Source organism: Cyclospora cayetanensis, unplaced genomic scaffold (assembly GCF_002999335.1).
Source record: "Cyclospora cayetanensis isolate NF1_C8 unplaced genomic scaffold, CcayRef3 CcayRef3_contig_204, whole genome shotgun sequence".
Lineage (NCBI taxonomy): Eukaryota > Apicomplexa > Conoidasida > Eucoccidiorida > Eimeriidae > Cyclospora > Cyclospora cayetanensis.
The window spans coordinates 36,478-63,313 of NW_020312153.1; the positions used below are offsets into that span (position 1 = coordinate 36,478).

The window sequence follows — 26,836 nt, forward strand, 5'->3', positions numbered from 1 at the left end:
CAGCGAGGATGCCCTTTCTCTTGCCTCGCAAGAGAAAGGGCAAGGGGCCTGCCTCCCTGCCTGCCTGCCTGCCTGCCTGCCTCCCTCCCTGCCTGCCTCCCTCCCTTCGGAAGACAGACGGATAGCCATGAAGTCGGATTTGTTTCTCCCTCTAGAGGCCTCGAAGAACCGCTCGCTGGCTGCCAGCAAATCGGTTCCAGGAGCACAGAAGAAAGAGCTCTACCTTCGAAAGGCCTTCTGGGGTGCGCTGCTGTTGCAGCAGAGAGACGAGCTGTTGCACCGATCTGTGCGCAATGAACTGAGGCATCACTTCGTCCGCGAGAAGCTGCAGCAGCACATCCCTGCTGACGCTTCTGGAGGCTTCAGAGGCTGCTCCACTGCTGCTGTCATGGGCAGCAGCGAGATCACAAGGTCCCTCTAGGCCTTGCGAGTGGTCAGAGGCTCTCTCGGGGTAGCAGTGCAGCCTGTTCAGCACGATTGCAACCGATCCACTATCCAAGCTGCAGCAGGAGTCACAAGCGCAGTATCAATGGCCGCTTCACTCGTGCATGAGTCTCGCTGCGGTGAGGGTTGCTCGAGACCCTTGTCGCAATAAGAACTCCCCTAGGGGCCTGCCTCAACTTTCGGGGTGCGAGACGCCCCCCCTCCCCCTCTCCCTCCGCTCCAGCTGGTATCACAAGAGGTTTCTTTCGCGAGGCTGGATGCGCTTCTAGCCCTGCATGAAGGTTGCATGCGATCCGCTTCCCACAGGGTTCACAAACTTCATTCTCTAAGTGCTGTAGGAATGCCTCCCGGAGGAAAAAAAAGAGAGCGAATTCCACACCTGAGTGGTGGTCCATATCTCGGCGTGTGCGCCATCTCGCTGTGTGGAGACAGACTGATAAAAGGGCGGAGGCTCAGACGGGGTGTGGGGCCCCCGCAGCCGCTGGGGGGCCCCTCTCCCTCCCCCGAGTTTGTGTTCGGGAGGCCCATGGCTGCACCTCAGGACGACCGGCGGAAGGCCCCTCGAGCGAATCATTGGACGCTGGGGGCCCCCACGCAGCAGAGCATGATGCTGAGCCGATGGAGACCCTCGAACTTGGGGGCCAGTCCGCGATCCGCTTGCGCGGGGAGGCTCCGGAGGGGCCCCTCTTCAAGCAGCAGCAGCAGCCAGTGCACGCCAGACGGAACAGGCTTTTGCAGATTCCTGACTTCCGCACGAGCCATAAACGACGCACTTCCGCTCAGGTATTCCGTAGAAGCCCTTGGATCAGCTGGAAGGGAGCGGGGGCCGTGGGAGTCTGCAGGGGGGCAGCAAGGGTGTACATACAGCCGGCAGTCAGAAGGACACCCTCGGGGACCCTTGCAACTTCGGCACCCCGGAGAGTCTCAATCGAGTTTGAAGAAATGTGGCCAGGAAAAAGGAACAAGGTGGTGGCGAAGAACGGAACACATAGCCCCCAGGAAGGGGGGGCCTGCCGAGGTGTCGGCTGTCGTCATACAGAGGAAGAGGTGCAGTGACACCCCAGATTGCTTCGCTCTCCACGATGTCTTTGATGCATTTTGCTTATATTAGGGACTGCATGTACAGACCTCCATGTTTAGGGCTGCGGCGGTCCACCCAAGTGTACAGCTGCGGTCGTTGGCTGCTGGCTCGCACAGCTACAGGATACGGCATTTTATTGAAAGGGAAGCGCATTTTTTCCTATAGATTTAAAGTACAATGTCTGGGATCTCCAGGCAGCACTACCTTTCCGGTATGCTGAGGCAGCTCTAGTGTGGTGTACCTGACGAAACTCCAGCGGACTCGCTGCGGAAGACACGAGAGCGCTGCAAAATTCCCCAGAGAAGTACCATGAAGGGGCTGATAAAGAAGGGTGGCAAACCCTAACAACGTGTGGGAGTTACATCACATTTACGCCATATGGCGTGCATTGCTTTAACGTACTGCAATTACTGGGAGGCCCCTTTAACGGCTCGGCAAGGCCAAACTAGCTCCCTATGTGCCAAATCGACGCCAGTAATTTTCTGACCTTGTAAGAGAGGTATTTAGAGGGGGGCTGATGCGGGCTAGCTCTCCGCTGTAGACTCATGGAGACGCATCTAGGGGGTCCAAAAAACAAAAAGACGAATTTTTTGGCCCTAAGCCTAATACAGACCTTCACAGAAGGCTATTCAGTGTCTCTCTTTTAAAAAGCTTGTTCTACTCCCTGCTCTCATATCTCAGGTTCCGGCACCAAGACAGAGCGCTACAATGAGCGTTGCCGCAACCACTACGTGCTCTGAGCAGCCACAGCTAGTTGCACATAGCTACTGCCGCACAGGTGCCCAGCATTCATTCTTATCCTACTTATATACTTCTATTGAGGGATAATTAAATGCGAAACAGCCAAACCAGGTAGTTACTTCTTCACCATCACTCGTAGGATGGAAGCAATGCACTACAGCGTTAAACAAAGCTGCACTATGTAACTATGTACGGCCGCCACTATTAATGCTCAGAGTGGAGAACTCTACATTTTAGGCATCCCTCTCTTGCTCTTGCAAGACATTTGTGAAATCAGGGCAAGGCGAGGTGAGACAAAACTGTGTGTAATAGACACTTTTTGTAGCACTATACACTAAGCCTGTAGAGAGTCCAGAGGCTAGGCTTATCTTTACCAAGACCGTACGGATAGAATTTACAGAATCAAATACGCTGCTCCAATATCTCCTGGCACCAACGTCCTTGGCAGCGCCCTCCCTCTTCCCAGTGAGTGAGGGAGGCACAGTCACACGGAGAAAAAGGCAGACTTGAGTCGTATACACCCACACTGTGCATTCCTTCATTGGCACGTCCACTATACTTTCTCGAGCACCCCGATAGGTACTCATGGTGGGGTCTTTTAGCGTTGTCAACTGCTGTGTTTTTTGTTGCTGTAATACGCGTTCCTCTGTGCAGAGATCCTTCATGTTGGTTGCCAGAAGCTAGCATTTAATGGGTAGCAAGGCTTCTGTGTTGTCAGCTAAAATATCAAACGCACTACCCACTTAGGAAGCCACGGCTGTAACCCCCGGATTGTTGCTTAGGCCAGTCTACTAGTGCCTTCTTCCTCCACCTCTATCATATATGTCTTCCTAGAGGGAATCATTCCTCTGTTCCTTTGGTTTCTTCCTACTTTTGTCATGTAGCCCTTTCCTCTATCGCTTGCCTTCTATTATTTTCTGCTTCCATACTCTGCTTATTCGACATGCCAAAAGCACGCGGAGAATGAGGGCTGACGTCCCAACACGAACAATCGAAGCGGCCACAAGGGCCAGCATGCAACTGCCGCTTTGCTATCTCCCAATCGTTTCCTTTGAAACACTGAAATTCCACATGACCATTCTTTGTGCTGCGGTGAGGCATCTTCAGTCAACTAGGCGTCCTTCAGCAAAATCGCAAGTCAATTACTGTGGCGTTGTGCCCGTTTATAGGGGAGCGCGACTTCTAGAGGGAGAATTAAGGGAGCGTGCTGAGCAAGCTAAAAATGAGGACTTCAGGATAGCGAGGGAGAACATCGAGCCATAGGGAGTGAGAACCGAAGACACGGAGTAGGACAAGAGCCGAAAGGGAACCAGGGAGGTATGACCACTAGGGCGCAGCCAGACGTGAGATCTCGTGCATATGGAAAGACAGATTGCAAAATGTGTCCATCGCTTATTCCTTGGTCTTTTCCGCCTTTCTTTACTTCCAAGCGGCTCAAGTTGTATTCTGTTCAGGTCGTGCCTCTACCCGTAACGCCTATACACAACATGCCTCTGCCTAAGACGTGAGGAGAAGTCCCCATGCCCGCAATCCGCTGATCTTGAATTCAAACAACCCACAGTGTTGTCCCCTACGTGAAACTCGACAGTAGACATGAAGAGGCGCATCAAATTTTGGTGACCCTGTGCGGCGCTCTTCCTCATTCCTATGTATGGCACACCTGCATGTATCACTGTCTTTGCCCGTCAATTTGCAGCACCAAAGAGCCGCCTGGATTCAAAGCTCTAATGCAGGAAGGTGGAAGCGGTAGCAAGCAGAAAGAGCCGCTTAGCAGCCCCATGGATGTCGTCCACTGACTGCCCAGTAGTAGATCCGGTGTCGACACACCTGAGCGACTGCTGTCTCAATTCCTTCGATAAGAATGCCCGATACTGGCAACTTTTGGCGCTTTAACGAGTGGCATTTGTATTTTATCGGATTGAGCGTCGAAGGAGGTCGATTTCCCTGCCTTTCTCTCTCGCTTCCGTCTCTCCTACCTCTCGCGCACCGCTACTAGGGCCCGGTAAGCTCTTGCTGTTTTCTTACCCCACAATCAGCTTGGTGCTTTGTTAGACTCTCTCCGGATGCACTGCCCCAATCTCCTCCTGGTTCTTTTTTTCTGCCAGCATTTAAGCCCCCCTTCACCGACCTACCTTCAGTGCGCTGATCGCTTGCTTTTCCTGCGATTCTCTACTTGAAACCCATTCATGTCCCTTGTCGCGCTCGCGTTCCTCGATGCATGACATTTTACACGGCCCTCTCTCCCCACTCCTGGAGTCTGCATTGCGCTCGCTTCGTTCACCCAGTCAGAAGCCAGCCTCGCCTGAGAGCCCTTGCTCGAGACTCCCCAGCCAGACGCAGCTTGATGCTTCTCCGCCCGCTTCGCTCCTTCCTCCCACATCCCTGCCAGTCTCATGGCTCGTCGATGTGTGAGTCGCTTTGCGTTGCCTCAGGCGCTCCCGATCCCCCTCCCTCAATGGATTCAGCTGGCATCCCCTATCAGGGAGCTACAGGAGGCGCGATCGGATTTCGTGTTTTGCCGGTACAACATCTGGGAGTCGAGGAGGAGAGCGAAGAAGATCAGCCTCCAGAGCTTATTTCGGTTAAAGCCTGCTCCTCAAGGGACGCGTTGCCCCTCCCCCAGCAGACTCCCCCGGTGAGTGTTCCCCCCCTCCCTCCCTCTCTCCCTCTCGAAGAGCACTTACGCCGAATTTCCCGCTGTAGCAGGCAGGCGCCTCCTTGTCAGCAGGCAGCATCCATCCTCAGCGAACTCCTACGGAATGTGTTGCAAGGCCAGGGGCCTGTCTCGGGGTGGTGCAGGAGAGAGGACAGACTTTCATGATGTTTTGGGGTGTATGCGAGTGGTCTGCGTGCGCGGCACAGCAGCCAGCTCACCCTAAGGCGAGTCGATTGGTGAGCCTTACGTGTCGGTTTTTGTGCCTTCGTCTCACAGAGCCTGCACCCTGTGGGAAGGCGGTCTCCCCAATCAGCGCTCTGCCAGCAAGGAGACACCTCGTGTCTGCGACTTTGGGGATGGATCATCTCCATGATGCCTTACGCCTTCCTGACTGGCCCCTGGTATTTGAACTGGACGCCCTTCAACGACCTCTTGGTCAAGGAGGGTGTTTATGCGTGGCTGTGCTCCTCTCCTGGAGCGCTGGAGACACCGATCGGCGGCGTCGGGGGAGAAGGGCTTCACGACGGGGGATCTCGTGAAGGCTTCGTGCGAGGCCGTTGTCTGGCGCAGGAAGAGGCTCTCTCCAATCTGTTCACTGTTGTGTCTATGACAACCTTCTGCTGCTCAGTTTTCAGCGGACTGCTCCTGGATCATGTCGGCGCGCGCATGTGCGCCGTCACTGGATGGAGCCTGATGATTGGGGGGTGGTTGCTGGTGTGCTGCAGCAGCAGTCGATTCAATGGATACGGCGTTGGTCTAGGCCTCTTGGGAGCCTCCATTGACGCTGCTTTCTTTCCTCTGATTGCGGAAGCGCGTCACAGCGGGCCTAAGTCTGGATTCGCTGTAGCTACACTGGGAGCGTGCCGATCAGGGGCCTTCTCTGTTCCCCTGGCGCTTCGCGCGCTCAACAGTCGCGCTGGGCTGTCTCTCTCTGCCCTCTCCATCTTTGTTGGCGTCATTCCCTGTCTCCTCTGCGTCGTGGTGGCACTCCTCTGCCTCCCTCCCGGAATTCCTCTCTACACCCTGATAAAGGCCAGGAAAACTCGCAGGGGGCCCCCCCTCTCCACGCAGGCAGCGCTCGCAGACGGCCTCAGTGGAGGCGTCGTTGTGAACCCCTGCTTCTCGAGCGCTTCTCGACAAAAGGCGACGGAGGCTGTGGTGCGCATGGAGGAGAGGCTCACGGAAATGGCAGAAACAGCCGCGGCAACAAGCGTGCAGGCTGCGCAGCAGCAAGAGCCCACGCAGCAGCAGTTCGCGCAGGAGGAAAAAAGCGCGCTGCCGATCTCCGAGGATTCTGGGGAAGAGCGTTCGCGTGTGAGCCTCGAGGCTCAGCGAAAAACGAGACAGCTGCAGCAGCTGATCGAGAATCTCCACGAGCAGCAAGATGAAAGGCTCCAGGAAGTCGTGCAAACGCAGTCGCACTCCATGGGACAGAAGCAGCAGCAGCAGCACCCACAACAACACCAGCAGATGCTGCTGCAACAAGAGAAACACAGGCATATGAGGCTGCCAGTTCTTCATGTGCGAATGAAAACTTGCACAGCGCAGCAGCCTAAGGCCTCTGCAGCAGCACTCGAGTGCCGAGGTGCTGCCGCTGCTGCTGCTGCTGCTGCTGCGGAGTCGTCCTCTGCAGCAGAAGCAGCAGCGGGAGGAGAAGAAGAAGCAACAAAAGCGCCCCTAGATGCTCGCGCAAGGACTGCAGGATTCTCGGAATCGACGGCAGCAAAGGCAACGACGTGTGCGACAGTAGCCGCAGCACTGGCGCGCACAGCTGCGGATACAGGGGAAAAGGATGGAGACTTAGGCCTAGAGGCAGCGGGAGCGCAAACAGAAGCCACAGCAGCAGCCGTTGCTGCGGCAGCAGGAGATCCTTTGGCTTCAGAGGAAAGTCTTCTGGGGATGCGTGGTCGTAGATCCCCTCCCGCTTCAGGATCCTACCAGGGGTCACAGCATGCGTTTCTTGTTGATATTGTATCTGAACTGAGAAGCCCTCACTTTTTGTTCCTCGTTCCTGTGGCTTTCACAAACGTCCTGAGTGCTTCCTTCTATCTTCCCTCGGGTTCTTACTTACTGCCAGACGCCTACGACATGAGCCAAGTTGCGCACATCCTCCCCTGCGTCTTTGCTCCTATCTGGGGGTATGCAGCAGACGTAGTTGGAGTGGTCCCCACAATGGCTGTGTGCAACTTGGTAGCCTTGACTGCGCATGCCTTGCTATTGCCTCTACCCGCAGCTCCGCTTGCGCAGCAGGAGGCCTCTGCCGTTCTGTCGGCTGCCAGGCTGGGCTTCTTAGCCACTCAGGTGTACTGTTACTGCAACGTGGTGTTCTCTGCGCGCAATCTAGGGACGCTCATCGGTATCACGTGGACTATCGCTGGCTTGGGGCCCCTCGTCGCAGGAACCATGAGGCAGAGGAGTCTCGAGACGGGAGATTTCCGATCCATGCTGAGCATAACGGTGGGTTTGGCTGGGATAAACGTGATTCTCATTGCCGCCCTCTTCTTCCTCCTGAGGAAACGTCCTGTCACGGCGTGCAGACAGCGAGAGGACGAAAGACCCCACATCCACAGCCACAACGCACGAGCACAGAAAAAGGCACCCATATTTGTTGCCATTGACCGTTGCAGCAAGTGGTGGCATGCAAGGGGCACTTCCACGCAGGGGCTTTCCACAGCGGAGTCTATGCTGCCTTAGCCGCCTCCACCACCTTCATCCCCGTGATGATGTCTGGCGTGAAGGGGGGGGGCAGAGGCGCCATCGGGGGCCTCTCGGAACCCAAATCCTTGCGAATGGTCAGATCATGCAAATCTCCCACCCAATTGCATGATCTGAATTGCAGACGAGGGCCTCAGCAGCCTGCTTGTGGGGTATTCAAGTGTATATACACATATATGTTTATATATATATGTATATGTTTGTATATATATGTATATGTTTATATATATATATATGTTTATATATATATGTATATGTTTATATATTACCCTGGGAGGCAGGCCGTGCGTTGGCTCTCTTACGCGGGCCCCCAGGGCCCCCCGAGGCCCCCCTTTTGATATCATCTTGTCTCGCACTGCGCATTTTGCCCAAAAGGCAGGAGACGCTTTTTCTGAGGCTTAGGCCGTGGGTAGGGGGAGCAAGCGGCACTAAAAAATCCTTGACCGCCAAAGGAGTACTTCGAACGTATTAGAACCCCAAGGGGCCTTCATAGCTAGGACTGCTGCTATACCCTGCCTGCCTCTATTTGCTCTTCTGAGCCTCTGCACACTGTGCTGCATGCATGCATGCTTTTATGACCGCCACTGCACTGTATACCTATTCCCATCTCGACAGCGCCCATGCATGCAAACTGAGCAAGAGCCACAGCGTGAACGTGCACTCGCACACGCAAGATACAAGTGAGTCGCACAAAGTCAGTGGCCTGGCTCTTTCGCTGTAGCTACTCCAGAAACGAGGCCACATTGAACAGCGCGACTCTTAGCGCCTGCCAGCTTTGCAGCTCAGCGGCGTCTCTTCTTCTTGCGACCCCGCTTTAGGGCCCACGTGGGCTTTTTGCTGCCTACAGAGGCCCCCAAACCCTTGGTTAGGCCCTTGCTAGGAGCTCTCTCTGACGAGGCCTCCTTCGTTCCACTCTCTCCACTGTCTAGGTCGGAGTCTGAAGGACTGCTGATGTCTTCTGCTGCACCATCCTCTTGGAGGCCCTCTGCACACGCATACAAACACCGCGCAGCAGGCCGAAGATGGGTGCGCCTCGTGCATTTAGACGGGCCTAGTGGACTGCCAGCAAACTGGATAACGACGCCCTCCATGAACATTCACATGGGCACCCCAGAAAGCGGCACTAGAGAAAGGTTCTACACATCATTTACTCCTTGCGTCTGAAATGGACGCATGCACCTATCGTGCAGGCGTGCGCGAAACTCGACACAGCCTAAAACCTCTGTGAACGTACAATGAATGGGTGAATGCAACGCATGCATGGAGATGAAGGCGCACCAGTATCAAACAAAATACATACACTGACACTGCCCGCCGTAGGGCCTGCATATCAGAAGCATGCGCAATCGGTAAGGCTGGGCACTCACTTTCAATGAGTCGATCGTATGTCTCCTCTGTAATTCGGCCTCTGCGCAGTTTCTTTGCCATTCGCTCTGAGATAACAGACCAGCAGAATCAGAAACACGTAGCAGCATGCATGTTGCAGTAGTGGGGGCCAAAAAAGCATATGCGGAAAGCGATAAAACGCCTTATGACCCTTGGAGATTTCCGGGAACCAAAAGAAACGTGGCGCACCCTCAAATGCTAGCTCGTTCCACTCGTCCAACGCATTTTGCCTGTAATCCAACGCACGAGTGATGACAGAGAATACGTGCATGCATGCGGTTTGTATGCGTGGAGTGAGGGCCTTTGCACGGAGCACACATAATACCTTGCACCCAACAGGATGCATGCAAAGCGAAGGCACACGAGTTGGGGCGTCCAAGTGTACTTTGAGCCACAAAAATTCACGGGGCCTGCTCACATCTCCTGCAACAAAAGGAACTCATCTACACAGGGAGATTCTAACTTGACGGGTTGCTCACCTTTTCGCCTGCCGCTTGTCGCTTGTAGTTCGCTTTTGCCTTTTCATGCCTGCTTCCAGTTTCTTGACCACCTTTTGTTCTTGAAGTTTCTTTTTTTCTCTGGCGTGTTTCAGTTGCTCTCGCTTTGCGAAAAGCTGCTCTAGCTGCTGTTGCCTCTCTCGCTCCCTCCTCTCGTCGTGTTTGAAGGGCACCGTCGCGGGGTCTATGTCGCTTTGCACAAAATCTTTGAGGCTTTTCCCCACAATCTCGCGCATGCGCGGCAGCCGCAGCAGCCGCATGGACATTCCTAGACGCCCAAGGTTCAGCTGCTGCAGCACAAAGAGCGCACAGAGCAGAAAGAGGAAGGGAGCACGTGCTGCCTTCATTAAGCCTTCGAGCTTCTCGTCGAGCACATGCGATCAGCCCTAATTGAAGAAGGGGAGTCGTGTGCGGTGCGCAGCAGATGTTTCAACCAGGCCTCCCCATGTGTACACCACATGGCACTGCCTTTATAAGCAATGCCACAAAGACTGCGTGTCTGCCACTGAATCAAGTGCGCGTATGGAGGTTCCCCACTCTGATTCTGGTGTAGCAAGAGCAACCCACCGCAAAAGGGAGTAAGAAAGACAGCTGGTGTTCCTTGTAAGCGCGGATGAACGACACAAACGCGCGAGAGCCCTTCTTGACTAGGGCTTGGTCCTGAGAGGCACGCACCAACGCGCTGCAGCCTAGCTTTGCTTGAATGCACATACGCTTGCCGAACTTAATACAGCCCAAGCAAGAAGAAGCGACAATCGCGTCCAATCACTTCTCCCTGAGCCGCAATTGTTGTAGCAAATAAGAGCACTGCCCCTCTGCGGCCATGCATGCGTCTTGGGGCCTCAGAAGGTACTTTTAAAAGAGTGGATTGCACACGCAATACTTGCATGCATGCAGAGGCCATTGCATAAAAGCGCAGTTCAGACACACGCACATGCATTGCATGTGCGCAGGGATATGTACCTCTTGCACAGCTTCCTGCAGTGTCTTGTTCACTTCAGAAGTTTCGCTCTTGGCCAGGAACGCATTTGGAGTGTCTGCGTCTCCTACTGCGGCGGCTACGCGCTGCATCTGCTGCCCTTCCTCTGTGTTACCAAACGGAGACAGGCTGACTCCTCTGTTGACTAGAAAGGCCTCGTACGCATCTTCATGAGGCAGCAGCAGCAGCAGCGCTGCGCCCCGTCGACCCGCACGCGCCGTCCGGCCGATGCGGTGTACGAACATCTCGGGATTCTGCGACGAAACGCATGCATATCGCAGAACCACGATCGGCAGCTTAAAGACGCACGAGTTGCGCTTTGCCACCAATACACGCTCAGATGTTGCATCGCCACTGCAGCAGTATACACTGGCGGGCAGCCTTGGAAGGAGTCGCACCCCCAAAGCCGCGCAAGTGCCAGAGCACACCAGCCTTGTGGCGCATGTGCTTGAGGGCGAAGAAGAAGCAGAGCATCGCGGAGATGCCGCCACCAATACAAGCAGCAGCAAGAAACACTTGCCTGAGGGGCATCCAGCTGAAGAATCCAATAGACATCGGGGAAGTCTAGCCCTCGAGCCGCCACGTCTGTCGCCAGCAGTACTAAAGCCCCCGAGTTGCTGGTCGTGCTGCAAAATCTAGAGAGCGCTGCAGTCCGTGCTCGCTGCTTCATTCGTCCATGCAATTTCTCTACGAGGCAGCGCGATGCCGTTTTATGGGGGGCCCCCTTGCCAGGGGGCCCTCCAAGAGCGGCTCTCTCCAGCCATTCTTGCAGCAGCGCGAAATAATACTCCACGCACTGGCAGGTCAGGCAGAAAACTATGCAGCGCTTCCCCTGGGGAATCACGAGGTGCCTGCAGCAACAAGAACGGCAGCACACCCATAGCGCTTTTCAAGACAAGCAGTCAGCAGTCAGCTCAACAACTGTACCGACGCCCGCAAGTACACAGCAGCAGCGCCACCAACCGCAGGTGCCTGCCGACGTGGAGAAGCCGAAAAGACTGTCTGTCGAGGATTCCGCAAGCGTAGCCAGCTTCCCCCCCGACTCCCCCCGACCGCTATGTACAACACAGACAGCAAGGCAGACGAGGCTCAAGGCAGCAGAAAAGGCGGCAGCAAAACAAGCGCCACAGCGGGAGCCTCACTGAATGAATTTGAAGAGGAAGGGCAGTTTTTCGGCGTAATCGAGAGTGACTACAGAGTTTCTGAGGGTCGAAGGCACCGCGTGCTGCACAGGAGCACTAGCAGCATCCCCACTGCCCCCCTTGAGAGTGCCCTCTCCGTTGAGGGGGCCCCCCGGCGCAGCCTCAGGAGGCCCTGCCGTGACATGCACACACACTGGATCTTTCAAAAGGCCCTTGATAAGCTGCTGCTGCATCGCTCCAGAGAGCGTCGCAGAGAAAAAGGCCGTTTGCATGCGCTGCTGCTCACGACGCTCCGCAGGCAGCAGCAGCTGCTGCCGCACGCTGGCGGCTGCTGCATGCAGCTGCCGCAGCTGTTGAGCGTGCTGCTCATCGAGAAGCCGATCTGCCTCATCAACGACCAGCAGCTGCAGCCATCGCCAGTCCCACAACGGCTACGCCACCCCACACAGTCGCGCATCACAGACACAAAAGCGCGCATGCAGAAGAGTGGAAAGCTAAGCTGCCGCTCCTGAGGCTGCTCGCATGTGCGCTCTTCTGAATAAATTCGCATGCGAAGGCTGCTGCAGAGAGCCCTACAAGCAACGGCTGCAGTCGAGGCTGCTCTGCTCACCTGGTGCTGCATCGGCAGCTCGAGCAGGCTCAGCAACCTGCCTGGCGTTGCACACAGCACAGAAAGACCGCGTTTGCTGCATTTCTTGCCTATTAAGGCTTTATCCCCCTCGAGCGTTCTGGAGCCTCCCGTCAGACGGAGACCTCGCAGCAGGAAGCCGTCGCTGCTGCTACCAACAGCGCTGCATTCCTCCGTGCGCTCCCCCCGCAGCACACGTTCTAGGGAAGACAGCAACTGCTGCAGCACTGCATGCGTTTGGCAGCACAATTCTCGCGTGGGCCCCACGACTAGGGCCCCCACTTTGCACCGGAAGGCCGTCATGTGATCCTCCTTGTCGGCGGCTGCCGCAGCTGCCGCAGCGGCTGCAGCGGCTGCAGCTGCTGCAGCTGCCTCCTCAGGAGTCTCTGTAAGAGCTTCCAGCGGGGAAGCTTGGGAGCTGCTGCCTTCGGGGTGTCCATGTTGCTGCAGCTGCTGCAGCAGCCTTGACACGGCGGGGATGAGAAAAGCAAGCGTCTTCCCGCTTCCTGTAGGGGCCTCTACGGCTACGTCCACATAGCGTCGTGAGGCAGCAACGAGAGCCTGAGACTGGGGCTGTTTTGGATTCTGTTTTCTGCTCTCAGGCAGCTGGCGAGGCGGCAGCAGCAACGGCAGCGTTGCCTCCTGCACAGGAGTGCAGTGGGTGAAGTTCAAGAGACGGAGCGCTTCAACTAGAGGCGGAGGCACGCAGCCGATACTCGTGAAGCTGCTGCTCTGCCGCACGGGAAGAGGGCCCTTGCAGCTGCGAGGCACGCCAGGGGCCCCCTTCCGCGTCTTCTTGGGGAGGGCAGCATCCTTTGGAGGGAGTTTCTCCGCCTCTTCCCCCTTGGGGGAGACTGCTCCCGAATGCGCCATTGCTGCCACACTCACACCCCCAAACAGAGGGCCAGCGTCTTCGATGCTCCCAGATCTCCCTGCAAGCAATGAGCCTCGAGCCAAGGAACGACTCTCTAGCCCACCCACTCCCGTGCAAGTGCTCAACCACAATCAAAAACACCCAGAGAAGGCGCTTCTCGAAACGGAAGTCTGGTGGGGCCCCTCTGCAGGGGCCTGCCGATCAGCACGGGGAGAAGCGGCTCCTCGCCTCCCTACGGTAACAAAATTCCAGCTCGCATCCCTACGCCAATATTCTATATCGATATTTTTCGCTGAAATACTCCGCAGGATCGCATTTGCGATCTGTTGGGGTCGCTGCATCAGCAAGAAGGCACAAAAAGCCGCTGCTGCGGAGAGGATGGCGCGGGGCCCCCTCACAAGGCACGGGGCCCCTAGCCAAGAGCAGCAGCAGCCTTGCAGCAGTCGCTGCACCAACAACAACCCCCCCACTCGAGAGCCTCTCTTTGAACATGACAAGAAAGCGGCGGGTTCTCTGCAGGGAAAGGCGCACAAGCTCTTCTAGTGCGTCACTTACCGGTAGCCTATCTCGCCCACTCATATATAGGGTGCGTGGACAGGCTCTGAGGCGTGATGCTTAAGGGTTCAGATCCTTCCTGTAGCCACCGAAAAATGAGACCTTTAGTGCAGGGCTGAGAACACCTCTCGCATGCGTGTTTCTACAAAGGAACAGGAACCAGTGGTCACTAAGATCTCGCTTGCACGATGTGTGTACCTATCCTGAGGCAGTTTTTACGGGGAAAAAGCCAACCGATCCCGCTTCTCTGCCCCTTCTGCACTGCCACTGTAGTAGTTGTCTCCTCTCCGCTTTTGTACGCACTAGAGCAGTTGCTGTGGACCGTCGAAGGTTTCGCTGTGTGACCGTCAGCTACTGCCCCTAGAAAAAGCCCCAAAAGAGAACAGCTTCATATACTGCTGCCTGAGAGCGTGTCTCTCTTTCATGCTAGCGCTTGACTCATGGAAAGAGGTGATGACGGCCCGTCTGTGTCAGGAGTGCCTAGGATCCGCCTTCTGCAAATAGGCGCCAGCGTGCTGTCTGCCTTAAACACTTCTCGTGTCTCTGCAAACTCGGCTGCTGTCTCAAGGTGCACTTTCGCGTAGGTATTCTCTCCTGACTCGCTGTGTGCTTCTTGACCCTTGTCCTGTGAGCCTCTTCTGGCGTGTCGCTTGTTAAGGTTTGCTTTCTGTGCTCGATCATTTGCCGCTTCTCGCGTTCCACAACAACATGGCCATAGTGCAGACAGAGCCTCCCTCCACGACCATAGCCTTGCTCTGTTAGTGGTGACGACTAGAGTGGGCTGCGAGATTCGTCCTTTCCAATGGTCGTTGTTGCTGCTGGTCCGCCGTGTACAGGACCTTGCAGCAGCTCCACGGAAGGCCTGCGTGGAATGAATGGCGAGGGAAAAGCCAGTAGATGTGTGTTCTTAGAGCTGTTTCTTTGACTACAACAGGGTTCGTAGTTTTTTTATGGCCATGATATCAAGGAAGGACGTCCTGTGCTTCAAGAGAAAGGCCAACAACTGAGCTACGGCTGACAGCAGCGCCACGAGGGTTATACCCTGACTTCCAGCCCGGCTCAATTAAGGGGTGCGCACATGGGAATTTGGCTGGAAAAAGGCTAAACTTTCTTTCTGAAGACTACACACCGAGAAAAAAAGTCTGGCCTGAACGATTCCATCGAAAGCAGGCCGATCTGAATGTAGGGGCCTCCCAGTACTGGCGTTCCAGCCCATCAAGTAGAGATCAGAGGGCCAGAGGAGCCTTGAAGTCTCCGAAGAATGTGGAGCGGGGTGCCGGAGGGGCAGCAGCAGCAGACAGTGCCCAATACTCTCTGGCTACTGGGGAGTTGAAGCAAAGTCTCAGTGAAGTTGGGAGTGGCTAGCAGAGGTACGTGCATGTGTCTCCTTTCGCCCGTGGGGGGTGAGCAGAAGATCGAAACGCAGCCAAATTTATTTTGAGCCTTTGAAGATACGAGGCAAAAAGGCTTTGCCGTTTTCACACAGCTCAAGAGTCAGTGAATCTGAGGGGCTTCCAACCCACCGGAGGTGGCACTTGTGGTTACAGAATGATTAATGGAACTGTGCTCCAAACTTCGCGCTCACACTTTCTGCAGCAACGCCAACGAGGATTCGACAGGCAGGAACTGATTGTTTGGCGCTGTCTCTAAAGTCCTCATGTGGAACTAATATCTCTACACTTTTTGGAAGTTCGATGGAAAAATTTTCTTGTCTCCCACAAGAGCTCCCGCCTTCCCCCGAGGGCGCCTCTCTGAATTTCCGACAGGAGAGAAGTGTAAAGAAGCAAGTTTCGGCAACCCGCAAGCACTCCTGCTGTGCACTGCTAGTCTTGAGGAAGCATCTAGCGCAGTCGCACCCAACATTACATCTTCTTGTATCGCTCTAACAGTACTCTGCATTTAACGAGCAGTACAAACGGCATACTTCTTTACTAATTCTGTGTCGCTGGTAGAAAGCAGTCAAAGATGGCTCGGCCCGCTGCAAGTTGGTTCTGCTGCTCGCACACATCATTTTGCTGGGCAGTCTCGAGCGTAGTCTCTGCGTCACGACAATGGATGCTGTGCCTGTGCGCTGAGTTGGCATGCGCAAGAGGGCATACAGATCTTTGGTAGCCCTCAGAAGCTGTGGCAAAGCTCTCCCTAGCACTCCCGTCTACCCACGTGCACCAGCCTAGTGAGGCGCGAATAAGGAAAACTGGGTGAGGCAGATAGTTTTGAAAGGTCCACACGAAGCTTAGGGGCTAAAAGTCTCCCCACGAGGATCTTCAAAGAAGGGATCCCCACTTCCCTTGGTGCTTAGAGACAGATGAAGCCTAGAAGAAGAGCCGAAGGGCAAAACCCCCTTCCAAGGCAATACATACGACAATACAAATACCAAGATGCCACGAAGGTACCAGGAGACAGACATAGAGAATGCATGGGCCTTTCATGAGCCCCTACTGGATTGGCTTGAGGCTGACGGGCGCGCCTTTGAATACAAAATGACGCTCTTAAAAGACTGCTTCGCCGTTAAAGGAAGGCAACAGCGAGATCGCACTGCGTGCAACAGTGCTGTTATGGGGCCCCTTAGGAGGAAGAGCAACAGTGCAGCTTGCATACCCCCCTAAAATGCCCAGCCGAGGCAGAAGAGAGAGTTAGCGAGAATAAGGAAAGAAAGACACCCACACGGAGGCAATCACGAATTTGGCGATCTATGTAGCCTTGTTGCGCAATGAGCCACACACCACGCAAGTGGATCGCCAGTCGTGCGTTGCGGGAGGGCTCGCCCCTTCTCTATTTCTCTCAGTGGCGAGCTTCGTGAAGTCCTTTCAGGGAATTCTGAATCATAAAAAATAAATAGGCTGCCAAGTCTCCAGCCACACAGCTCCTTGGAGAGCTTCGCCCGCGTAGCAGAGCAGCGGGGTACTCGGGGGCCTACAAGGGGCCCCCCGACCCAACCAGCCTCCGCCTCGCCGTTGTAATCGTCGCTAACTGGATATTTGAAGCGCATTGCGTTTCAGGGTGGCCTGTGTGGAGCCAGCACGGCGAAATATGCATGCGTTTTGAAGGGCTTTTGGCCCCCTTCCCGCACTCCCCGACAAGTGGTGGTTGGCGACACCGCTAAAGAGTTCTTGGCGTGTCTCCCGATTACTCTCTGCCTGGGCTCCTGGGCCCCTTCCCAGGAGCCTCTGGTAACGAGCAACGAGGGGCCCCTTTTGAGGGGCGATAGCAGGAACTGCAGCCCACCTTAGCCACATCAGCAGCTGCGCCTCACCACCGCAAGACGCCACGAGGTGTACAGACACCCCCCATCCCTGAGTGGCGACGACGATGAGTGTTTTCGCGAGTCGCTTGAGCAGACGAGGGTCGCCCCCGCAGGGGGTGACCCTTGCCCCTTCCCCCAACAACGGCAGCAGCAGCACAAGCAGCAGCAGCACAAGCGGCAGCAGCACAAGCAGCAGCAGCACAAGCAGCAGCAGCACATTTGCTGCACCCTCCAGCGGCACTTCCGGCCATCAGCTGGTAGAGCGACTTTCAGACGTTTCCGTAGAGGCCTTAGACAAGGCTCGCCAGATCTTGGCTTCAATGAGAGGGAGTGCTGAGGGGGGCCCCCCCGACGCCAACGGCTCCTACCTCTTGTGCTTTCAGCTGCTAAAACTCGCAGGTCTGGAGGCGGAGATTCCCCGCCTTGTTGTCTTTGGCCAGCAGAGCATGGGGAAGACAACGCTTCTAGGTGTGTCGGCAGGATGCAGCTGCGCGACGAACGCTGTTTTGCCTCGCAGATGCTGGCATAAGGGGCCTGCCCGTGATTCGCGAAGAACGCGCGCACACGTGTACGTGTTTTTATGTCATGTGCATGCCATGTGTGTTGCTGCAGACTACATCATGGGGGGCCCCATAGGATACAGCAGTACAGACACAGGCACACGGCAGCCAGTGGTCATCTTGCTCCGGCCGAGCGAAACGGGCGCTGTCTCCTGTCGGCTTAAGAATCAATCGATTGCCATCAAGGAGCTGCAGCAGAAGATGAAGGAGATCATGGCTGCACAGGGAGAAAATATCAGCAGCGAGGAGCTCGAGGTCGAGATTGCCGTCCCCAACGGTACATTGCGCTAACCGCTTCTAAAGGCCCTAAGAAAAATGCTGATTTTCCGCTTTTACGAGGCAATAGGGTGTCTCTTGATCTTTTTTATGCTGCTCTGTATCTCGCACTGTTTCCTTAAGGCCCCTTTACTGCGATCCCCCGCCAGTGCGCAAGGAGGCTTTGTGTGTGTGTGTGTATGTGTATGTGTATGTGTATGTATGTATCGCTCACTCTCTTTCTCTCTCTATCTCTATCTCCCTATTTCTCCCCATCTCTATCTCTCTTTCTCTCTTGCCTTCTTTCTATCTCTCTATTTCTCCCCATCTCTATCTCTATTTCTCTCTCGCCTTCTTTCTTTCTCTCTCTATCTCTCTATTTCTCTCTCGCCTTCTTTCTTTCTCTCAGTCTCTCTCTATCTCTCTATCTCTCTCAGTCTCTCTCTATCTCTCTATTTCTCTCAGTCTATCTCTATCTCTCTCTCTTCTGTGTGTGGTAGGGCTGCGTATTGTGCATTAGGACCTCATTTTTTGGGGTGTATGTACCTTGCGTTGCGTCAATCTAATACAGGTGTGCATGCGGTGTTTGTCGACTTGCCGGGAATCAAAGATGACTCCCAGATGGGCGCGCAACAGACGCGTGCAGTAGTTCGCTCTTATGTGCAAAACAATCCCAATGACCTCTATATTCTTGTGAAGAAGGCCAGTGACGATCCCGCGAACTGGCCATGGAGCCTCAGAGAGTTCATTCTTTCCCCAGGGCCTAAAGGCAAGAGAGAGAAAATTCTACATTTGCTGTTTGTGCGGCATGCCCTTTGTTAGACGGACCGCTACTGCCCCTCTGTGTGCCCTACATGCGTCTTGAGAGTTTCCAGGCCGCTTCGATGTTTGGGTGTGATGCTAGAATACAAGGATCAAACTCCCTCTTCCCAAGGCACTCGCTCGCTGCATGTGTGTGGGGGGGTGTGATGACGCTTGGAGAGGGGGTGTCCTTCTTTCTCCCTCGCTCTTTCACTCCGCCTGTCTGTCTTACTTTCTCTCTGTCTGTCTGCGTGTGGCTTAGCCCTGTACTTCCGTTTGCTGTACGTGTAGATCTGTCTGTTCTCTGGTGGTCTGCCTCTGCGTTGCCTTGCCTTGCATGCCTGCGTTGAACGCGTCTTACAGGCTAGGCAACAAAAGAGGCCTTAAGCTTGTCTTTCTTGAGCTTCTTCACCTGCTGCTGCTGCTGCAGGTCTAGGACTTACTCCCTCGCAGACGGTGGTCGTTGGTACAAGAGCTCGGGAGTTTCTTCAAAACGAAAAAAACGATGTGAAAACGCAGCAGCAGCTGCTGGACCGTGTCAGGAAGCGGGCTGTCAAGGTACAGTCACATGGGATGCAGAACAAGCTAGAGAGACAGAGAGAGAAAGACAGACAGAGAGAGAGAAAGACAGAGAGAGAGAGAGAAAGACAGAGAGAGAGAGCAAGAGAAATAGAGAGCGAAGGGAAATGAGACAGAGAGAGAGAAATAGAGAGGGAAAGCGAGAGATAGAAAAAGAGAAATAAAAAGATAGATTTGTGGAACGAAGCTCTTTGCAAAAGCGCGCCTTTTATAGAGGAGGGACGCCTGGGCCTCTCAGCGTAGCAGCTTATGTAGCGAATTGATTGAATCTTCACGTATTTTGTGCGTAGGAATCAATATTTTTCGCGTAGGTCATGTGTATATGTCTCACTGGAGAAACATACACATGAGAGCAGCTTTTCAAGGGGGGCTAGGTTAGTCAAGAATGTATATTGCCGCATGTCTTTGTGTATGCAATTCTAACCGTTCCTCAGGACGCGAACGGAAACCTTCTGCCGCTGTACCTCTTAGAGCTCTTCTCGCTTTCTCTAGAGGAGAAGGAGAAGGGGAACTTCTTGTCTCGCAAGCAGAGCATGCAAAGGCAAATGGAGGAGGGCCATAGAGACGTCCAGCACCTCCTTTTTTCTGCCTTCGATGTCTGCCCCGATCAGCAAACGCTGTCTGATTTCTTCAGTCCAACCAAGTTTAAGACGGAGCTCAACGATAAGTTTCAGGTATGCGGTAGATCGTGCGTAGTGTGCAGTGAGCGCGAGCCTAACGCACGGGACTGCTTGTTCAGACACTTTCAGAAAAAGGCATGCAGAGCGGCGGTGTGTGCAGGAAGTTACAGAACCCTGTGAGGGAGTTATACGCATGCAGGGGAGGTTGTGGGTGTGGGGAGAGAATGTTGATTAATCGAGAAAGAGAGCAAGAGAGGCGTAAACAAGGGGGCTTCCTAAGGAAGAGAGGCATGAAGAGCTACGAAGGCACTGCTCATGGTGGTGCTGTTGTTGTTGTTGCTGCTGCTGCTCGCTCGCGGTTATTGTTGTGATGCAGTCATTGCTGTCTGAGCAGCTGAGTCTGTTAGAGAGGCGTTTAGGCCGGAAGAGGAGCGAGACGCAGAAGCGGATAGGAGACATCGAAGATCAGCTCGTCGAGCAGTCCCCCCAGTCCATAAGGTCTGCTTTCCCTTCGTTGCTGCCTTTCAACACGTGTTTTGCTCATTTTTGCCGCCATACGTATTTCCGAATGACTGATGCATTTTTCGCCTTTTTTGCGGTCTCTTGGCCGCTTGCCATAAACACACACATACATGCATGCAAAAACACACTTACACATAAGCACACATACACATACATACATGCAAAAACATGCAAACACACACTTACGCGTAAACACACAGACACATACATCCATACAGAAACACACATACACACACTGATACCCACACCCACAAACACAGCGAACAAACAAGCACGCATGCATGCATACACACCTGCCGCGGCTGTTCTGCTTCCTCTTGTCTTTCTCTGTTTTCTGTGAGAGTGTTTGGCTGGTGGAGCTGTGACAAGGAGGCAGCTCTTCTCAGTTGCCGTGGAGACGTTTTTGCGCCTCTCTCGTCTTTGTCTCTTTTTCGAAAAAAACGCGAGTTCGCAAGCGTTCTCGTTTCCGTGCGGCTGTGTTTGCTGCTGCTTCTGCCTCCGTCCTTCTTGTAGGGAATATGTGAAGCTGTATCTGCGGGAGCTGCTACAAATTGTCACAGAGCTAATGACAGGCAACTACGTCATTATTCGGCTGCCACGAGGAGGAGCCTCATTCATGGATGTGTATGGAGGCACTTTAAACGAGAATCTTGAAGCTGGCCACAAGCTGTGTTGCGAACTCTTTCCCGATCCAGAACAATACGATCCCCAGTTTCTGCAGACTACCAGGGTATTTTCAGCTGTTCCCTCATCAGCTCCCGAATCGCGCCGCGAGCTGCGGATACACTGCAGGCAGGGGTCCCCCCCAAGAGGACGGCTGTAGAGGGAGCATTTGGGTAGAGGCAGACTCTCCTAACAACCAGTAGTAGCGGATGCGGGGAGGAGGAAGAGGAGGAGACAGATAGACGCCTCACAGACTTTCTCTTTCTCTCGCTTTGCAGCGTGAAGGGCCTTACACCGCGAGGCAGCCGCACCACAGGCATTAGCTGCATCGAGCCTTGTTCTGTGTTAAGGCCTTATCTATCTCTCTGGCTTCGTATCTTTTAGATGCTTTTGAATGCATTCGTGTCGGCTTTTAATGGATTTGCGTTATTTTGTACGGCTTTTTGTACGGCTCTATCTGTCTCTGCCTTTTTGCCTCGTTCTATCTGCCTGTCAAGTTGTATCCGGCCTTGTCTGGTTCTATCCCAAATCGTGTGGTGCTTTATCTCTCAAACGTTCTCTTTGTGTCTCTACCTGTCTATCTTCGTCTATCCGCCTTGGCCTCTCTGTCTGTCTCTGTCTAGTGGTCTATCTATCTGTCTGTCTGTCTGTCAAATTGTATCCTACCCTATCTGGTTCTATCCCTCTGCTTCTGTCTATTTTGTCTGGTGCTTTGTCTGTCTCTATCTGTCGGCCTCTGTCTATGCGCCTTCGCCTCTCTGTCTGTCTCTGTCTAGTGTTCTATCTGTCTCTCTATCTGTCCTGCTTTGCGATGGTGAAGCAGCGGCTCTCGTGACGGGATGCATGATCGCAGTGTGCTTTGTCGTATCGCAAGCGGCTTGTTTTGTGTGCATGCATCTGCCCTCCGAAGCTCACGGAGTAGCTGTGCAAAGGACAGCACCGTTGCTCTCACTTTTTCTTGGACGTGCTTGTGCGCGCTCAGAAAAAAGCAGAGGAATACTTTGAGCGTCTGAAGCAGGAGGAGGCAAGACAGCATGCATGCCTCTAGACGGCCTCTATCCTGCTGCATCCCCCTGAGAGCACTGCCCGCTGTGTTTTTTTCCCTTTTTTCTGGCCAGACAGATACAACGCACTGCGTTTTTTAGCGAGTGGCATGCTGCGAGGAGCCTCTTCTGGGGATGCTACTTGCGTGATGCAGGCAGAAAAATATCAGCTTCCAGGAGCACCTAATGGACGAGTTGTTACGCAGCCTGGCCAGCTCGTGCGATACATGTTGTCTAAGGATGAAACCAACATGTTCGGACTTGTGCAAACTGTCTCGGATTCTGCCGAAGCAGGTGATCACACAACGAAGAAGGCAGAGGACGCTCATAATTCTGACAACAAGGTTTACAGCCGAGATGCGCTAGTCACCTTCTACTTTCGAAGTCCACAGGCACTGGTAAGACACACCCTGCCCCCATGCAGGGCGGCCGTTCAGCTGTCAGCCTGGCACATGCAGATTGACAGACAGACGGATAGACAAGTAGAAGGAGAAAGAGAGAGAGAGAGACAGAGAGAGAGAAAGAGAGAGAGAGAGAGACAGAGAGAGACAGAGAGAGAGAGAGAAAGAGAGAGAGAGACAGAGAGAAAGAGAGAGAGAGAGACAGAGACAGAGAAAGAGAGAGAGAGACAGATATCGAGTGCAAGCCCCCTACAACGGTGTTGTGTGTTGCCTCTCGATACATTGCTGTATGCATGCACAGCAGACGTAGATGCCCTCGGACGCCAAGTGTCGTATAGAACAATGGCTTGAGTCCATTTTCTGATAAGTTATTTGCCTGTCTTAGAAAGCGTGTTAAAAGCTTGTTGGGCTCAGCGGATCTTCCCACGGCGTATTGAGACTTGCTTCTGCGCGCAGACAGAGCAAACACAATCCAAAAGTGTAGATCGGCAGCGCCTAACTGTGATTCTTTCTCTTCAGACGGTAAATTAAACACAAATACACACGCAGACACAAACACACACACATAATATACACACAACCCAAGCCCCCTGTCCTCTCGCTTTTCCTCTGGCTGCTCGTTTGGCTGCTGCTCTCCTTCCCATTACACTCTCAAGTTTTAAAGGATGGAATATTCTTGGGCGTGTTATTCTTTTTTGACGTATCTGTGTGTGTGTCTCTGTGCCGCTCCGTGAAAAATCGGCCTCCTCCGTCATACTTGCCTCCCTTGGCTGTCTGCACGCTCCTTGTTGACGCTTGCATCCACGCTTGTATGGGCTGCGTATTTGGTGTATTTTGCGGTCCTGCAGTTGGTAAATCCGAAGAATATCCCCCCTCACGGCTATCGCTGTTGGCAGCGTGTCTTTCGGCCGGATGGCTGGATCGGCCTTCGGCCGGTGGAGATACACTCCGTCTCTGTCGAGTCAGCAAATGCTGAACAAGGTATGAATATGCTGGACGCATGCCGATGACTACGCGGAGCCGCAAAGCACTTTTTCTTGCATTTTCCCCCCCTTGAGGTTGTTTGTATGCCATCTCTGGATGTGTTATGCTTTTTTCTTCCCTAGAGCCGACGAGCGGCTAGGTTTGGAGCCTCTATCCTCACCTTTCGCTCATGCACCCGCGATAGTCGCCTCTCGCTGTCCTTTCCCCAGAGTCTTTCCCTCGCTATATACCCCCCTTTTTATCGCATGTCGTGCATGCGATAAAAAGTTTTGCCGGCCTCATGCGATCCCTTCCTTCTCCCCAGCCTCCCTGTGTGTGTGCAGCTCCTCTTCAAGATTCCGTGCGCTCGCACATGCATCATGCGCATGCCGTTGTAGCTGACGGTACAGCAGCGTTGTACAAAGGCCATGCCGTTATCCACCCCCTCCTAGGGCCTGACCTGGAAGGCCTCCCCAACGAAGCAGCACCGCAAGAGTCAGTTGGGCTAGATGAATTGTTCATGGACGCCGTTGGAGAAAGCGACAGGCAGTGTGAGTTTTAGGAGCTGAAGCTTCACAAAAAAAGCTTGACAGGAAGCCGGCGTTCCGATTTAAGCCGCCTCGCGGAGAACGCCTCGAAATAGTGATATTTTTCTCCGGCTTAGGTGGAATGCAAATTGCTGCATTTCGAACTGTGATGACGTCGCATCTTTGCAGCCGTCGGAGATTCAGACTTGACTCTCATGCAACGAGTGGCCGGAGAGTTCGCCGACGTTCGGCTGCTCAATCAGCTTTCCTTAACGCACTTAGGACGATGGATGAAATTCCACATCTCCATTTTAGAACCAGACAGGCGCTTTACCAAAGATGTACTTCTGCAGGTAGGAAACGTGTACAGAGGCGTCTACACATACCGGTACACGTACATATGTGCGTCTCTGCATGCATTACCTGTTAGATCACCGCAAAATTAGTGCGGAAAAGACTCAAATTCACGCTTTCAGCTGTCTCTAGCTAGCATGATCCAAGTCGTTGACTACTGCTTGCTGGAATGATTCCAGCTCTGGCTCCTTTCGGTGTATTTCGTTTATGGTACTCTTAGCTGTTTTAACTGCACCCCGCTGTCCAGCGCCCTTAACAGCCTCCACTTGCCCACGCTCGCCTCACTTCCTGTATATGAAGATACGGATATCTCTCTGTCTATCCGCATATCTATAGATATATATGTGTATATAAATATAAGATGTACATGTAAGTATGCACATGTGAGTATATACATGTGAGTATATACATGTGAGTATATACATGTGAGTACATACATGTAAGCATGTACATGTAACTATGTACATGTATGTATATACATGTAACTATGTACATGTATGTATATACATGTAAGTCTGTACTTGTAAGTATATACATGCAAGTCTGTAGTTGTAAGTACATGCATGTATGTATGTACATGTAAGCATATACATGCAAGTATATACATGTAAGCATGTACATATAAGTGCATACTTGCAAGTATGTACATGTTAGTATATACATGTGAGTATATACATGTAAGTATATACATGTGAGTATGTACATGTCAGTATGTACACGTAAGTATATACATGTAAGTCTGTACTTGTAACTATGTTCATGTAAATATATACATGTAAGTGTGTACTTGTAAGTATATACATGTAAGTCTGTACATGTAAGTATATACTTGCAAGTATATACATGTGAGTATGTACATGTAAGTATATACATGTAAGTATACACATGTGAGTATGTACATGTGAGTATATACATGTAAGTGTGTACTTGCAAGTATGTACATGTGAGTATGTACATATAAGTGTATACTTGCAAGTATGTACATGTAAGTATATACATGTGAGTATGTACATGTAAGTGTATACTTGCAAGTATGTACATGTAAGTATACACATGTAAGTATGTACTCTGAGGAAAAGAGCGCGGTTAATATTGGCCGGCGTTTCGAATTGCTCTGCGTGTGTTTTTGAGATATATCTTTGCACCTGTAATCTGCACAGCGGTTTGAGAGCAGTCTCTGTCTTGTGCATCGTTCAGATGATGCGTTCTGTACGGCATGTCATGGACAAAGCCGACTGGGAGCCCCTTATCGCCGATCTTCTACAGTCCAACGTGCGTGGGGGAATGCTGCACTTGGTCCGTCTGGCAACATGTGCATCCTCATGTGCCTTAAGACGCATTTTGCGCGCGGCAGCCGCAGAAATCAAGAGACAGATCAGCACGGGAGATCTGGCAAGCGGGCTCAAATTCCTCACCGAAAATTCAAGGTTTATGGACGAGCTTGATCAGGCTCTTGATGAATATTGCAGGTGTGGATAGAACTCTGTTGTAGGCTGACTGGCAGTGTCAGCACTCACACACACACACACACCCATACACACACACACACACACACACACACACACGCACACACACACACACACGCACACACACACACACACATACACACATACTCTTCTGAACTGTCGTTTCATCTCTTCCTTCCTCTTAGATCCTGTTTTTCCGTTGCTTGTGTTCACATGTCTCTTCGAAATTGTCCTGTGTTCTCTGTCACATTCTTTTGAAGCACTTGCTTCCAATAGAATTTCACTATCATTGCACCGGTTTCTGCAAGGAGTCTGTTTCAGTAGCTTTATCGCTGTGGCCTTTGTGTGTGTTTTTTTTCTTGTCCTTGTTTGGTGCCCTGCTTGTCCGTGCTGTGCCTTTCACAAGGTTTTTTTTCAATGCGGCAGCGCCCACGTCTTGTGCTGTCTCTTCCTGTGTCTCCAGAAGCAAGGCTCGTGCCTGTGCCGCAACGATGAGGGAGCTTATCTTCGAGCAGACGCATGCAGTCCACTTTGAAATGATTGAAGAGCTCTTCGATGGCTGTCGACAATTCGAAAGAGACTTCCTCGGGAGTCCGTTGGCCACCATGTCGTAGATCCACTTTTTGCCTTGGATACATCGTGTGCAGTCTCTTTCTTCCGCCTCTTTTCCTCCCGACGATTTCGCCGATCTCAGGCCACATAGACAAACACTCCCATGTCCGGTGTTGCAGTGGCTTTTAGCGCGTCGCTACAACTTGCTGCATCATCTCTCATTCTAGCGTGCAGTCTGGGTACAACTCTGTGTGGCTCTCTTTTCCGTCTGCGCCACGCGGCTTCTCGTGTTGCTTCTGCAGGCTCTTCGATGGATGAAGTTGCAAAGACTGTCCGAACCACGATGGCGAGGCGGAAGCAGCGCTTGGGAGTAGCGGATGTGTACTCGCGGAGTGGCGGTCCAGGAGATCCGCATGATATGATTTATGAGGAGGTGTGTGTTTATGTGTGTGTGGGGGGGGGTGTTTTTGTGTGTGGGGGGGGGGTTGTGGTTTTGGGTGGGTGGGGGTGTGGTTGTGGGGGTGTGTGTGTGGGTGGGTGTGGGGGCTGTTGTATAAATCTGGGAGGAGGGAGGATGTGATGAGTGTG

General features: G+C 53.2%; 3 protein-coding genes across 3 annotated transcripts; 2 read left to right on the forward strand and 1 right to left on the reverse strand.

Moving 5' to 3' along the window:
- The first annotated feature begins 5,294 nt into the window (after positions 1–5,294).
- On the forward strand, positions 5,295–8,109 carry LOC34619565. The gene is made up of 4 exons (XM_026337831.1): positions 5,295–6,048; positions 6,604–6,726; positions 6,769–7,548; positions 7,919–8,109. The coding sequence occupies exons 1-4, from the start codon at positions 5,295–5,297 to the stop codon at positions 8,107–8,109; spliced, it is 1,848 nt and encodes a 615-aa protein (XP_026193616.1).
- A 1,389-nt stretch (positions 8,110–9,498) lies between these two features.
- LOC34619564 (DEAD-box ATP-dependent RNA helicase 18) lies at positions 9,499–11,169 on the reverse strand. Its single transcript, XM_026337833.1, has 4 exons — positions 11,020–11,169; positions 10,484–10,753; positions 10,088–10,180; positions 9,499–9,810 (listed from the first exon to the last, which is right to left on the reverse strand). The coding sequence occupies exons 1-4, from the start codon at positions 11,167–11,169 to the stop codon at positions 9,499–9,501; spliced, it is 825 nt and encodes a 274-aa protein (XP_026193618.1).
- A 5,907-nt stretch (positions 11,170–17,076) lies between these two features.
- On the forward strand, positions 17,077–26,681 carry LOC34620765 (the record flags this gene model as incomplete). The annotated part of the gene is made up of 16 exons (XM_026337834.1): positions 17,077–17,410; positions 17,555–17,779; positions 18,329–18,526; positions 18,989–19,116; positions 19,572–19,811; positions 20,134–20,255; positions 20,793–21,009; positions 21,925–21,978; positions 22,156–22,383; positions 22,843–22,908; positions 23,235–23,367; positions 23,748–23,900; positions 24,066–24,229; positions 25,428–25,699; positions 26,160–26,287; positions 26,551–26,681. Coding segments are annotated over exons 1-16 (2,607 nt in total), but the record flags the coding sequence as incomplete, so codon positions are not given.
- Between the last annotated feature and the right edge of the window lie 155 nt (positions 26,682–26,836).

Coding starts and splice junctions, on each gene's coding strand:
- LOC34619565 (XM_026337831.1), top strand. CDS start 5,295: ATGCCTTACGCCTTCCTGACTGGCCCCTGGTATTTGAACTGGACGCCC. Junction 6,049..6,603: donor TGTGAACCCCTGCTTCTCGA/GCGCTTCTCGAC, acceptor AAGCGCCCCTAG/ATGCTCGCGCAAGGACTGCA. Junction 6,727..6,768: donor GGAAAAGGATGGAGACTTAG/GCCTAGAGGCAG, acceptor CCACAGCAGCAG/CCGTTGCTGCGGCAGCAGGA.
- LOC34619564 (XM_026337833.1), bottom strand. CDS start 11,169: ATGAAGCAGCGAGCACGGACTGCAGCGCTCTCTAGATTTTGCAGCACG. Junction 10,754..11,019: donor TTCAGCTGGATGCCCCTCAG/GCAAGTGTTTCT, acceptor GTTTCGTCGCAG/AATCCCGAGATGTTCGTACA. Junction 9,811..10,087: donor CTTTCTTACTCCCTTTTGCG/GTGGGTTGCTCT, acceptor TTTGTGCTGCAG/CAGCTGAACCTTGGGCGTCT.